Raw genomic sequence first — 15,364 nt, 5'->3', positions numbered from 1 at the left:
TCCCAAATGATTTAATGTCTCTCCAGATAAAAAGTTGCATTGGATTCATGATTCCTTTGCTTTTGATATTTCTTCATGTCCCAAAATTACCACTGAGCAAAAGGAATATCTTATCGACCCATCATCTGATGAACCATTATGTGATTGTTTAAAGGCTACTTGTGTGCAAAAAATTTTGGCTTTCTCTTCGTGAGGAGTATCCCAAATTATCTAAAATGGCAATACAAAGATAGCTATCTTTTAGGTCTACGTATTTATGTGAGGTATGTTTCTCAAAATTAACAGCTATAAAAACAAAATGGCATTCCAGACTTGATCCAGAAGATGACATGAGATTAGCAATTTCAAATACTGCATCCAAATATTATTGGTTATCCAGGCTCATCCTTCTCATTAATTGTTTTGTAACTGTTCATTTTTTATTGTTTTGTAATCTTAATTGAAGAATAAGAATTTGATTTGTTGTTTTTGCTGTATTCACTTAAAATATTAAACAATTATTTTAATGTGTAAATTAATAAGTAAACGATTTTTTTATTCCTTTCTCAGTACTCAAATAAAATTTTACACTACATAATTTATAAAATGCCATTTTTCTTCTCTAAAAATCTTGCCATCCTCCCTCAGGGTTTGCATTGAGGGGTCGTGTCAATTTTATATTTAATAAAGGGAGGGTCAAGAGTGAAATAAGTTTGCGTGCCAGTGGTCTAGTGGACTATCTATTGGTTGGCCTACAAACACTGTTTTAGAGTTGTACCCTCGAAATATAAGGAAGACTGGATGCCAATGATGCCCATCATAACCCCAAAAGGATCAATTATACTGCATGATGGAAAAGATGGGGGATACCTTATGCATACGTAATGTAAATGTATTAAAAGAAAAGAATGAAATAAATTATTTTATTTTGTTAAAAATAATTTTAACCTACGTGAGCACTAAATATGTATATTTCTAAGTTGTAAATTATATAGAGCAGGAGGCAGAGGGTTGTAATAAATGGTTATTCCTCAGATTGGGTTAATGTAAGAAGTGGGGTTCCCCAAGGATCAGTATTGGGATTACTGTTTTTTGATTTTCTTAAATGATATCGATGAAGGAATACAGGGCGTGATGTCTAAATTTGATGATGTAAAGATTGGTAGATTAGTTAATGATCACTGCCAAGCAGAGTTTCTTAAAAGTGATCTAGATAGACTTCAGGGATGGTTTAATAGAGTAAAATGTAGGGTCTTACATTAAGCCCAACATAACTTATACAATTGGTGGAGTTGAACTAAAGTCAGTACTAGAAGAAAGGGGGCTTGGGAGTTACGATATAGTCAGACATGAAGTTCTCCGAGATCAATTTGTACACAGGTTGCAAGGAAGGCCCATGGTGTCCTATCAATGATTTATCAAACATTTTCTAGTAGAGATAAGGAAGTCATAATCCCATTATATAAGGCTATTGTTAGACCACACTTGGCATACTGTGTTCAAGTGTGGAGACTGCACCTAAAAAAAAAAAAAGGACAGAGCTTATGAAAGGGTCCAAAGACAGGTAACTCCCCTGATGAGATCAGCAAAAGGTCATCCATATGAGGAAAGACTTTGAATATGTGGGTTGCAGAGCTTGGAAACTAGGCAACCTAGAGACTTGGTTGAGGTTTAAGGCTCTGAGAGGCAAAAGTAAAATGAATGAGGATGAAATTTTCAGGGTTATAAACAATTCTAGAACTAGGATTCATAAATTCAAGGTATGGGGGGAGATGTTTAGACTGGATTGCAAGAAGTTTTATTTTAGCCAGCGAGTTATAAATTACTGAAATAAGTTACTTACATGGATGGTTGAGGCTGGACAGTTTGGGGAAATTCAAAGGTCACCCAGATAGTAACCCACGAGAGGAGGGAAATATATAGGTTGTCTATTTCCTTTTCTTTAATTATTCATTTTATTCAATTTTATTATTATTATTTTACTTTTTTTTTTTTTTTTTTTTTTTGGCTGGTGTAGCATAAGCCTTAGATTTCCTTGCACCACATGGCCAATACTAATACTAATACAAATGGAAATTGAATGTTTTTTAATATGTTCCTATCACTACAGTGAATTTTTGTGTATATATATATATATATATATATATATATATATATATATCATTTCATTTTGTGTTATGTAAAACTGCAACCAAATGTTGCCTTTATAAGTAAAATAAATGAAGCACCCGTAATGGGATCCATTGAATCTCTGGAACCTGGGGAAATTGAAGACAATCCACATGAAGCACTGAACTGCATCTGAGAACGGCGTGCTCTAACACCACTTATGCCTCTTCCCTGATGGGATATCCTTCTGATGCGCCTCGAATCAGATGAATCTTCATACACATCTTGTTAAGAATCCTACATCACCAGTCACACATGAATATCATTAACTCAATGATAAATATTTTTAAAACCTCAATGGACAACTAAGAAATTTGTCAATTAATTAGAATGTGTATCAAAATTACCTCATATATATATATATATATATAGTCATATAAATTAGAATAAGGTTTAAAATAATAAAATAATTATATATATACACCCCGAGTTGTCTTTGCATTCACAACATCTACCTAATACCTCATGGGGTCACATTTTTCCTATAATAGAGCCCTACACATCTTGGCACAGACTCCACAAAGTGCTGCAAAGTGTTCAGTGGTAGGGGTGCTGAAGCACTGCACAGTGTGTCCATTAATGGCTGCACACTGTCAGGTGGATGGTTGTTGCACAGAAGTCCTTTTCCAATCGATTACAAACATGCTCAACTGGGTTGAGATAAGGTGATCTTATCACAATTGAGCATGTTGGGTGAAGCTGGAAAGTTGATGTTAACCCATTCTTTCTCACAGACCTCAAAAATTGACTGTCACATATGAACTAAAATCTTATATCAGCTGTTCCTGAATTTGAGCCTTCACTAGGGTTAGAAAATAGTCCATTCCTTCAGAAGGGGATATTGCTAATGCAGGGCAAACTCAGTGTATAAGCTGTGACAACTTATGTGAAGAATCATTGCAATACCACTAGTTAAAGCTTTTAAGGTGAGAATTATAATAACAAAAAGAAAACAGTGAAATATTTCTGATGATAATAAAATTTCTAAAATACTAAGTTATTGCATAAAAAATATTTAATTCCCATTTTTTTTACAAATCATCTAAAAATCACAAATATCCATAATGAAAGAAGGGAATAAATCAAAGGATATTGTATTTCTAGCAGAATTAACATGTTCTGAATTTAAATGGCCAAGGAAGTCATCTGTCATATGATTTGGTTCACCTGAAGGTATCACTGCACAAATAGGACAAATCTGAGATGAGAGGAGAGAAAAAAAGAAAAGTAGCTTTACTACATATATTTATTACAAAATGACATTACAGTGTAATTTGATTTAAACAGTAATTTAAACAACTGGTTTTTCTTTTCAGTGTATTTAATTCAACAATAGCATTCAGTAAATTTATAGCAGTGTCACAATCAAAATGATTAACTTATATTTCACATTTACAAGTTCAAATAATAAGACAGAAGGGCAGTAAATAAATCAATTTAAAAAATACAACCAGGGGGAAAAAAAAAAAACCTTTACTTAAAAAAATAGACTTCAATCCAAACTTGTCTAGTTTTTTCAATCCATTCCTTTATAACTTTTCTAACTCTTTCCTAAGATATTATTATTACTTTTTTTATTTTAAGTAGCTGAAAAGAACACAACCTTTTCTGGAGTAAAAACATATACATATTCTTTGTGTGTCAGCCCTAATGAGTGTATACATATATACATATTTTTTGTGTGTGAGCCTTGGCAAAAAATATACATTTTTCCAAGGTTGCTTCAAATAACACTTCAGAGCAGGTTGCAAAATTTTCCAGGAAGTGCCATCATCTCTTATTTATCATTACAAATAATTGCAGACCCAGTTTATAATAGATGGAAGTAATATAAAATCGATTTTAAAATCAGAGGAGGAAAAGATTGCGCCTGTCTGTTCATATCATCTGATTTTGGCTTACAAAAGACAAAATTCTCTAAATTCAGATCCACAAGTTGATGAAACTGAATCAAGTGATACATAAATAAATGAAATGGAGTATTACATCAAAAATTAAGATTTTTTACAACATATTTATCAAATGTTTTAATTTTTTTAAAAATTCTGATATGATTTTTGATATAATTTTAAATATTTGACAATTATTAATATTTAAAACAATATTTATATGCAAACAAAGTAATATTTAAAAGCTTTTAGGTACAGAATTTCGGTAATACACCTCCCCTACCATTACCAGTACACTCCATTCAATGCCTCCTGTAGTCTTCCATCAAAAGGATGTCAGAAGGATTTGATTTTGAACAATCTCTATGTTCTGATGGTATTTCTCCACTTGTTCTCAAAACCAGTGCACTTGAACTTGTCTCTCTTCCGTTTTTCCTTTCCTTATTCCAAAGGTGTTTTCACTTCTTAGAAATTTGCTCATATCCAGCCAGTTCCTGAAAAGGGTGACAAATCCCTTCCATCCAATTATCGCTTCATTTCACTTACTTCTACTCTTTCTAAAGTAATGGGACAATCAATTAACTGCCAACTCTTCCAGCTGATCAACAATTGCTAGTATATATTCCATCAGTGCCAATCCACTGGTAATATTCTGGCTTAAGCAGTTGCTCTTGACATTTCAAAGGATTTTGATCATATCTGGCATAAAGGTCTTCTAAATAAGCTTCTATCTTCTGGTCCTATGCTTATCTTCAATGACACTGATTTCTAAGCAAGAACAGGCGCCTCCGTAGCCAGGTGGGAAGGAGCAGTACTGCGTATCACATGCTTCTTGATTAGACCGGGGGTTCGAGCCCGTCACTACCAAATACGGAGGATGCGGAAAGGTCAGGGAATGACCACCGCATATCCCGGAGCAATATGGCCTTAGTTGCTAATGCTCCTAAAAACCAAAACAACAACTAAGCAAGAACATTATATATATATATATATATATATATATATATATATATATATATATATATATATATATCTATTGGGATTACCATCCTGGCATGAGAACATTAAAAATATTGCTTCCTCAGCATCTAAATATCTGTGTTTTCTCTATAGCTCGCCGAGTTTTTTTTGTTCTAAACATTTGTCCACTCTGTACAAATCGCAAATCCATGCTACCATGGAATACTGTACCCACACATCTGTGGCTGTGCCCCAAAAAGCTCTCTCAGGCTTCTAGATTCTATTAAAAAGAGGGCAGCTAGGTTAATTAATTAACCATCTCTAAAAAAGTCTCTCCACTGTCTGCAGATGGATTTTCTGTTTTTGCTGCATGCCTTTGCTATAGATACTTCCATTGGCACTGTTCTTATGAATTGGCTTCTAAATAAATTCAAGACAGAACTAGACAAACATTTGGAATGAATGGATGCGTGAAATGGGAAGGTGTGTTTTTTTTTTTTTTTTTTAGCAATGCTGTATAAGCATTTGTTTTTAGCATTAGCAGAGGCATTTGATGCGAGAAAGCAAGCTTATGCAGCATCAGCCAAAAAAAAAAAAAAAAACCACTTCCACTTCACCCCTCTGTTCGTTCAAAATACCTGTCCAGCTGAGCCTTAAACTTATTTAGGCTATCAACCTCCACGACAAGGGATGGAAGTCTGTTCCACCAACCAACCACCTGCTGGCTAAAGGCAAATTTCCGCACGTCTATCCTACATCTGTCTTTCCTCAATTCTTTTCTTGCATCATATGCCTCTACTAATGCTAATGCTAAAAAGTGGACCAAAGTGATTCATCCCCTTCCTTCTAGAGTTTACATAAGTAAAGAAGTCTTTGCTGTTTTTCTTTGTGTCCTTTGCAAAAGATTTCTTGTAATCTGCTTTTGGTTGCCTAACCTCCTTTATGACTTGATTACAGACTAGTTTATATCTACCATAGGCTTCTTTCTGTATGGCCTGAATTTATATTCATCTTCTGCTTTTTCTTCTTTGCCATGAATCATTAGTTAATCTAACATCCACTTAGTCCTAAACCTTGAAATGTATCTCTTAGTTGTTATGCATTAAGTTGTTATTAGCCCTAGTAGCTCCCATGATTAATTTCTTGAATGCTCCCCATTTATAATTTGTTTTTGGTAACATCATCAGTTGGTTCCATTATATAGAATTTAAAAACTGTCTGAGACCACTGTAATCACCTTTAGGAAAGCAAAAATCCTTTCCTTTACCCCAGATGGTAGTTACATCTTACTTAAAGATGTAACTACCATCTTTCTTACTTATGCACATCAATACACTGGGATCACTGCCACCTAGTGGCTCCTTTATCTGCAGATTCTTAATGCATGAATAATTACTGCTGATAATCAGATCAAAAGTATTACCCCACCTGTCTGCCTCTTGAACATGCTGCTGTAGAAAACATTCATCCAATAAATTCACAAAAGTTTTGCTAGTGTGTGAACAACCAACCCACAAGTTCCAGTCAATATCTGGGAAGTTAAAATACCCCATTATGAGACATTCTGATTTACTGGCCCACTATTTCTCTGTACAGTTTTTTGTTGTACTCATCAGAGTCATTAGACCTTTAACACACTGCTACTGTCATTTTTGCTTTCCTAGTGCTTATGTCACACCAAACTGACTCCACACTGCACTGGCCCAGTCCACATCAATTGGATGCACTGCTTTACATTTTATATGTTTCTTAACTAACAGCATAACCCCTCTCCTCCCTACCTACCCTATCTGTCCTTTCTGTAGTTCTGCCTGGTGGCCAACCCACAATCACTTTAACTCCTGGGGTAGAATGGGCACACCACACCAGAGGTGTAGGAAGCCCACTCTGCCCTACTGTCAAACCTGGCGGCCACCTTTGCTATTGCCCCCTCCCATCTTCCTTTCTTCAATTTTATTTTTATTTCTTCTGGGCCATCATCCCCAGGAAGCTCAGGCGATCCTAGGGTTTGCTCTGTCAGAGTATTTCTTCCCACTGACCCCGCCACCCTCCCCATGGAAAAAAACAATAACTAGGTGTTAGTGGTTTCCACAGGCCCCCTGGGCTAAGAGACCAGATTGAACAACATGCCAACACAACCTACACTAAACCTTCACAAACACACTAAACTTCATTATCTGGCCTTTATAGAAGGCCAGATAATGTAGAGTACTGTGTATTAGGTGGGTCGGAAAACTGCTAGTTGGGGGAGATACAAGGACTAATAGATTAACAGTAGCCACTGGCAGAGGTGGAAGTGATTCTTGCACTGCTTCTATTGAAATGAGCAGAAGCCTGAAAAACAAGATGCAGGATATTTCAGAGACTGCTGGGAGTCATTGCGGTACAAGTAAACACATGGGTTGTGTTAGGGTAGCTAAGAATAGAAACAGGTGCATGTATACCTGCGTGTACACCAAAGCTAGGAGTTTGGTAAATAAATTTGATGAATTTGAGGTACTGCTCAAAACATCAAAGGCAGATATTGTTGGGATATCAGAGACGTGGTGCCACACAGATATAAGTAATGCGGAACTGCAATTTGGGGAATACAATGTGTATAGAAAGGATAGACAGGACAGGAGGGGTTATGTTATTAGTTAAGAAACACAAAGTCCAAGGAAGTGAAGCCAGTCGATATCGATGGACAGGGCAGTGTCAAGTCAGTTTGGTGTGACATAAGCATAGGAAAATCAAAAATGAGTAGGAGTGTGCTATAGGCCTAATGACTCTGATGAGTATAATAAGATATTGTACAGGGAAATAGAGTGGGCCAGTAAATCAGAGAGTCATATAATGGGGGATTTTAATTTCCCAGATATTGACTGGAATTTGTGGGTTGGTCACTCGCACACTAGCAAGGCTTTTGCGGATTTATTGGATGATTGTTTTCTACATCAGCATGTTCGGGAGGCAACAAGAGGGAGCAATACTCTTGATCTGATTATCAGTAGTGATTCTTCATACATTAAGAATCTGCAGATAAATGAACCACTAGGTGGCAGTGATCACAGTGTGTTGAAGTAGGATTTATTCAAGGAGGTAACTACCATCAGAGGTAAAGGGAAGGGTTTTTGTTTTCGTAAAGGCGACTATGATGGTCTGAGACAGTATTTAAATTCTATACAGTGGGACCAACTGATGATGTTACCAACAGCAAATTCAAAATGGGAAGCATTCAAGGAACTAATCTTGGAGGCTACCAGGCTTTACATACTAACTAAGAAATATTGTTCAAGGTTTAGGCCTAAATGGTTGTCAGATGAACTAATGAGACATGTGGCAGAGAAGAAAAATGCATGGGATACATACAAATTAATGGGTGACACTGAAGTATATAAGTTGATAGATATAAGTTGGTCTGTAACCAAGTCACAAAGGAGATTAGGCAGGCAAAGGCAGACTACGAAAAATCCTTGGCAAAGGATGCAAAGAAAAACAGAAATGAGTTCTTTACATATTTAAACTCAAGAAGGAAAGGGATGAATCAGATTGGTCCACTGGATATTGATTGTTCAACAGTTGAGGATCTTGCTCAGGTGGCTAACAATCTAAACGAGTATTTTGCATCTACATTCACGCATGAGAAGTTATTCAGGAAGGAGAATGATGTAGGTAAAGTAAACATTGGCAGTGAGCTGGATGATTTTGTAATAACTGAGAGGAAAGTGGAGGAGAGATTGCTGAGGATAAACATAAAAAAGTCACCTGGGGTGGATGGGATCTATCCAGTTATATTAAAGGAGGCAGCAAAGGAAGTAAGCAAACCCCTAGCCATAATTATGAGAGCTTCTTTGGACTCAGGGGAGGTACCCATAGACTGGAGAAGTGCAAATGTAACCCCAATTCACAAAGGAGGATCAAAGGCTGACACAAGTAATTATAGACCTGTTAGTTTAACTTCTGTTCCAGGTAAATTAATGGAGGCACTGGTTAAAGAAGCACTGGAGGATCATCTAGACAAGAATTCAGTTATAGCTCAGGTTTTGTTAAGGGCAGGTCTTGCCTGACCAATTTGATTGGATACACTATGATGTAGTCACAAAAGAACTGGATGCAGGGAATAACTTTGATATTATATATTTGGATCTTAGAAAGGCTTTTGATACTGTTGCACATGGAAGACTGCTGCACAAATTGGAGCAGTGTGGCATTGGAGATAAATTGCTGCTATGGATAAGGGGATGGTTGAGTGGCAGAAGACAGAGAGTGGTAATCAATGGACACTGCTCAACGTGGACTAATGTTATTAGTGGAGTTCCTCAGGGTTCAGTGTTGGGTCCGTTGTTGTTTTCGGTGTTTATGAATGATATTGATGATGGGATATCAAGTTTAATGTCCAAGTTTGCAGATGATACAAAGGTTGGCAGGGTTGTTAAGGACACTACTGACGCTATGCTGCTGCAACAGGATCTGGAAAGGTTGAACAGATGGGCTGAGGTGGCAAATGAAGTTTAACATTGACAAATGTAAAGTACTACATATGGGAAACAGTAACCCCAGAGCAACGTATCAACTCTGCGGTACTATACTGACAGTGGTAGAGAATGAAAAGGACCTGGGGGTAATTGTATAGGCAGATATGAAGTTCTCTGAGCAGTGCAGACGAGCTGAAAGAGTAGCTCATGGTGTCTTGTCAATGATATACAGGAATTTTTCTAGCAGGGATAAGGAGGTGATTATTCCCTTGTATAAGGCAATGGTTAGGCCACATTTTGAGTACCGTATACAGGTCTGGAGGCCTCATTTCAAGAAGGATGTAGAGCTGCTGGAACGGGTACAGAGAAGGGCAACAAGATTAGTAAATGGAACAAAGGGTTGCTCTTACGAAGAAAGGCTTAAGTTTTGCAAATTACAGAGTCTGGAGACTAGGCACCGACGAGGTGATCTGATAGAGGTGTATAAGGCTTTGAATGGTTTGAGCATGCTCAATGCCAATGGGATTCTTCATCTTGCTCAGAATAATCACCTCAGAGGGCATAAATTCAAATTGAGGAAGGACGGATGTCGGATTGATGTGCGGAAATTTGCCTTTGGCCAGCGGGTGGTTGGTTGGTGGAACCGACTTCCATCACTTGTTGTTGAAGTTAATAGCCTAAACAAATTTAAAGCTCAACTGGACAGGTATTTCGAACGAACGGAGGGGTGAAATGGGAGTGGTGTGTGTGTTTTTTTTTTTTTTTTTTGGCTGATGCTGAATAAGCTTGCTTTCTTGCATCATATGCCTCTACTAATGCTAATGCTATGTCTCAAAGTACTAATCGTGGAGTTGGTGGAAACCCCAGTGCCAATAGTCAAACTATGCTATATGTAATGTCCTTTCTGTACACATTGTTCTCCCCATATTCAAATTTTACATTCCTTCTATGTGTGACACCATATCTCTGATGTCACAACAATGTCCCATTTGATGTCTAAATCAGTACTTCAAATTTATCAAATTTATTTACTAAGCTCCCAGCATTGGTATATATGTACCTGTTCTTACTCTTAGTTATCCTAACACAGCACATGTATTTGCTTGTTTCATGATGACTCCCAGCAGTCCTTGAAATCCTTGGCACCTTGCTTTCCAGGCTGCTGCTCTTTCCAATAAAGGCTATGCAAGAATTACTTTTGCCTCTGGCTCTAATCAAACTATTAGTCTGTGTATCCCCCCCCCCCAAGCTGGCAGTTTTCCAACCCGTCTATCACTGCATCAATAGAATCAGCAAATATTCTTGTGCCCTTTCTACTCAAATGATCCCATCCCCGTAGAAGCAGCCTGTCCTGTTAACAAGCATAGACCATGCTGAGAAAAATTATATCCCATGAGCTTTGCACAATCTCTCCAGGGCCGAATTGATTGACAAGGCTCTCAACATGTATTCCCTCCTCTCATGTCTGGGCAGAATTACAGACACTTTCTAATTCAATCCTAACTCAACTTTTTCCCAACATTACCCTGTACTTGTTAAGTTAGTCTGCCTACTCTTACTATCATTAGTGCCAATGTGTACCACAATATCACTTTTTGTGCCCTTAAAAGATATCTGCTCTACAATGTCATCAGCTTTTGCCCCTGACAAACATAACCTCACCCTAATCCACCTATTCTTGTTTCACAATATATTTCCTGTTTCCCAGACAAACAATAGAGTAACCAACAATGACTAGCTCCTGTGAGACCAGTGCATTCTGCCTTGGGGGTTGGTGCTGTGTTGCATGATGATCAAGTGCAAGCTCTGGCATTGATGTGGACACACAACTGAGTTAAGTTTGTCCAAAATTCAACTATCAGCAAGGTGAAAGCAAATTTCTGCACATCTACCCTGCAGCCATCCTTCCTTAATCTCAATTTATATAATTTTGTGTTTTCTGAACAAGATGAAGGATGATATCAGTATTTAGTGAACTCAATTAATTTCAAAGCCTTAAAAACCTTAATCTGATCTCCTCGTAGGTGCCTAGTCTCCATATGTTGCAATTTGCAGCATTTGGCACCCGAAGCCTTTCTTGGTAAGGATACCCTGTGTTCCCTTCTCTAATCTTATTACTGTTCTCTGCATCCACTACAACAGATACACATCATTTCTAAAAGGAGGCTTCCAGACCTACATGCAGTAATCACGTTATGGCCTAATCGTAACACAGTAATCATACTCTTATCCTTGCTGAAAAAATTTCCTGTGTATTACTGACAAAACCACGAGCTGTCTTAGCAAATTATCTGCACAATTCAGAGAACTTAATGTCTGACTGTGCAACTGCTGCCAGGTCTTTTTTGTTCTCTACTACACTGAATGTAATACCACAAGGTTGATATGATATTTGAGATATGCAGTACCTTATATGTGTCACTATTGAACTTCAATTACTGCCACTTCAGAGCTAATCAGCATAATTTTTTTTTTCGATCTTGTTGCAGTAGCATACCCTGATTACTGTCATTAACCATCTTATCAGCCTTTCTAACATATGCAAACTTATACATTATACCTGATTTGTCTTCATAAATATCATTAATAAACATTTAAAACAATGATAGGCCTAGCACTAAACCCTGGAGAAGTCCACTGATAACATATATCCAAGAAGAGCAATGGCCATTGATTAATACTTCCTGTCTTCTCCCAACCATCACTTCATTCATAGCAGGAAACTCTCCCTAATGACATACTACTCAAATCTGTATAGCAGTACAGTTGTACCCCTGTATCCGCTGATTCCGTTACCTTCAGTTAACCACGGAAAAAAAAATCGAAAAACTTAACACTTACTACTTGTAAGTGTTAAGTAGGAAGCAATACAATGCTTCTTTATTTTTTACGATGTAGATTTTAAATCTAATAGCTTCCCTTTATTTTTTTAAAATGTTGTGTATGGTTTGGCTACCAACATTATAATGGTTCTTTAGAGATTTAACTGATGCACCATTTTCGAACTTTTGAAAATCTCAAGTTTTTGTTTAATTTGAAAGCACAAATCTTGCATTTGTCCATCAACTTTTGCGATTTCTAAACAAAAAAAAAAAAAAAAAAATCCGACATCCCTGACATAAAACAAAATTTGCCTTTTGTAGTGCAAAGGAACACAACAATCGAAGCAACGCATTAAATCAAATAAAACATTTGGTCTTTTTTTTTTTGTTTTGAGCGGTAGGTGTGAAGACAACGGAGGTTGCAAGATAATAGGTACACTAATCTCCCAATGACAACTTATAATGCCGGTTCTTGTCGCTTATTTACAACTCGCAAAATATTTGTTTATATCTATTCTAATTATTACTTGAATTTTATGATTTCTGGTTGATTTTTTTTTTTTTTTTTTTAATCTGGAGTCTTGAAGTGTCCCGGTTAATCCAATCCTGGTAAATCGAGAGTCTGCTGTACTTTATTATTACCGTATTTAATGTTGGTAATGTCTTACTGTGCATTTAATTTATCAATTAAACTTTATCATATGTATGTATGTACAAGAAAATCACATGATATATATGGGGTCAGCAGGTGTTCGCTTATATCCGTGGTTTCAGCCACCCATGGTAGGTCTTGGAATGTATCCCCCACAGATGCTGGGATCTTACTGTATTTCATGTGTAGTAGTTTTGAAGTATATGATGAAAGTCCAAGTATATGATGAAAAAGTTAGTTTTTTTGCATCCAGTTCCTTTGTTACTGTGCCAGAGCATCCAATCACATATCAGACAAGAGTGCCCCTTAACCAATCCATTCGGTAACTACCATATAACTGCATTCTTATCTCAGATAGACCAGAATAGTCACCAGAGAATCAATTATGTTCTGTGAAATAGAAACCACTCAATTCAACTACTGATTTCCCCTTTGTGAATTGTGGATATCTCACATATCTCCAGTCCACAGGGACCTTCCCTGAATCCCAGGGTGCCCTCCCATAATGATGTGTTTGCTGACCTCTTTTGCTGTATCTCTTAATATAAATGTATATGTTGCATTTGCCAAAGGTGCCTTATTTACAGTTAGCTTCAACGATTTCTTTGCACTTTTCATTCAGTTGTCACCAAGATCATTTGGCAACCTGTAGTTCAATATACTTCAGGCATCGCCATGCCTAAAAAATTTCTTACTTGTCAGCAACCCAAGCAGGACCATCAACAGTTGTAGCATTCATATCTAGCTGACCAATTTTTTGCGAAGGTAAAGAAAGCCTGCACGAGAACAACGAGAAATGTCGGATAACTTACGCGGAAAATTAGTTTCCCGATACGGCACTCTAGCGGTGCTCACTTGGTAAACAGACGGTAGGTGTGGCAAATAATGTGCTGATTGGTGTGCGAACACAACACATGATAACATTGGTTTAGTATCACTTTAGCAGCACTAATGGTAACTCGTCCTAATAGCACATGCCCTAACCATTACAGTATTTCGTAATGGTGAAAAAAGGTCAGGTTACCTTGACTTGAATCCCATGGGAGCTTGAACCCCTCCAGAAGTGGAGGGGGTAACCTAACCTTTTTTCTTTAGAATCATGAGTGGACTAGCACATAAATTGTTTATTAACAAAATATTAATTTTTTATTACTGTACTTTTATTTTTAAAGACAGTTGTGTGGATACACATGTATCATAACGTCAATCAGCACCTTAAAAGATTCATCACTACTATTACCGATTCATCGTTCATTACAAAACTATTATGCACCGTTCTTTACTGGTAAATACACATCATAATGCCAACCAATGACTACACAGTAGCTTGTCTTCTGTCGTGCCCATCACCAATCATTTCATCGGTTTCCACGCCTATCTGTCAATCAATATATCCTTCTCGATTTCTGCTCCAGACCAATAACACCTACCATCTGTTTACCGAGCAAGCAGCACTTTAGTCCAGTGTCGGGAAACTAATTTTCTGCATAAGTTATCCAACATTTCTCGTCGTTCCTGTGCAGGCTTTCTTTATCTCAGCCCCAATTTTTTTTTTTTTTTTTTTTATTTAAAGCTGATGCTGTATATAAGCTTGCTTTCTTGCATCATATACCACTACTAATGGAAATGTGATTTATGCTTTTCTTTCTAATATTTATAAGTAAAGAAATCTTTCCTATCTTTCTTTGCAGAGTTTCCTCGTAACCTACCTTATATCTAATTCTCTTTGACACTAGTTTATACCTACTGCATCTCCTGATAATGTATAAGCATCCTATAAATTTTTCTTCTCTGCCACTAATCTCACCAGTGTATGTGATATCTATTTAGATCTAAACCTTGAACAGTATCTTTTAATTGGTATTAAAAGCTTAGTAGCTTTTATGATTACTTCACTAAATGCTAAATGGAAAATCCATTTAGAATTTGCTGTTGCTAACACAATCAGTTCATACCAGTGAATATAGTTTAGAAACTCTTTAAGACCATTGTAGTCACCTTTATCAAAGCAAAAGCTCTTCCCTTTGTCCTGACAGTAGTTAAGTGAGTCCCTCATTAATTCACTGTGATCCTTGTGGTTTCTTTAACTGCAGATTGTTAATGCAATAAGGACGACTGCTAATAATCAGATCAAGAACACTGCTTTCTCTCATTTCTTCTGTCATGCTGTCAAATAGTCATTCAATAAATCTAGAAATCTTGCTACTGCCTGAGTGACCAAACCACATGTTCCATTCAATATCCAGAAATTTAAAATTCTCCATTATATAGGAGTATAGTAAAATAAATTCAATGAATTTGAAGTGCTTGTCAAGACATCAAAGGCAGATACTGTTGGGATATCAGAGATATGTGGCATACAGATATAATGAATGCAGAATTTGAGGAATACAATTAGAGGCAGACTAACCATAAGACTGACCAGGGAAATCCTGG

The 15,364-nt window shown here is 36.9% G+C and overlaps 1 protein-coding gene across 2 annotated transcripts in view; it reads right to left on the bottom strand.

The window, feature by feature from the left end:
• Positions 1–15,364, bottom strand: part of LOC150089663 (E3 ubiquitin-protein ligase KCMF1-like) — a 223,166-nt gene that overhangs the window by 33,757 nt on the left and 174,045 nt on the right. For both annotated transcript variants that reach the window (XM_090368717.1, XM_090368718.1), the window contains 2 exons: positions 3,242–3,346; positions 2,208–2,364 (listed from right to left, as the gene is read on the bottom strand). In XM_090368717.1, the coding sequence (XP_090224843.1) occupies positions 2,208–2,364; positions 3,242–3,346 (262 nt within the window). The remainder of the gene's footprint in view (positions 1–2,207; positions 2,365–3,241; positions 3,347–15,364) is intronic.

The sequence above is a fragment of the Mastigoproctus giganteus genome, chromosome 2 (genome assembly GCF_048544385.1).
Source record: "Mastigoproctus giganteus isolate SK-2022 chromosome 2, ASM4854438v1, whole genome shotgun sequence".
NCBI lineage: Eukaryota > Metazoa > Arthropoda > Arachnida > Uropygi > Thelyphonidae > Mastigoproctus > Mastigoproctus giganteus.
This window is presented reverse-complemented; position numbering and strand designations above follow the sequence as displayed.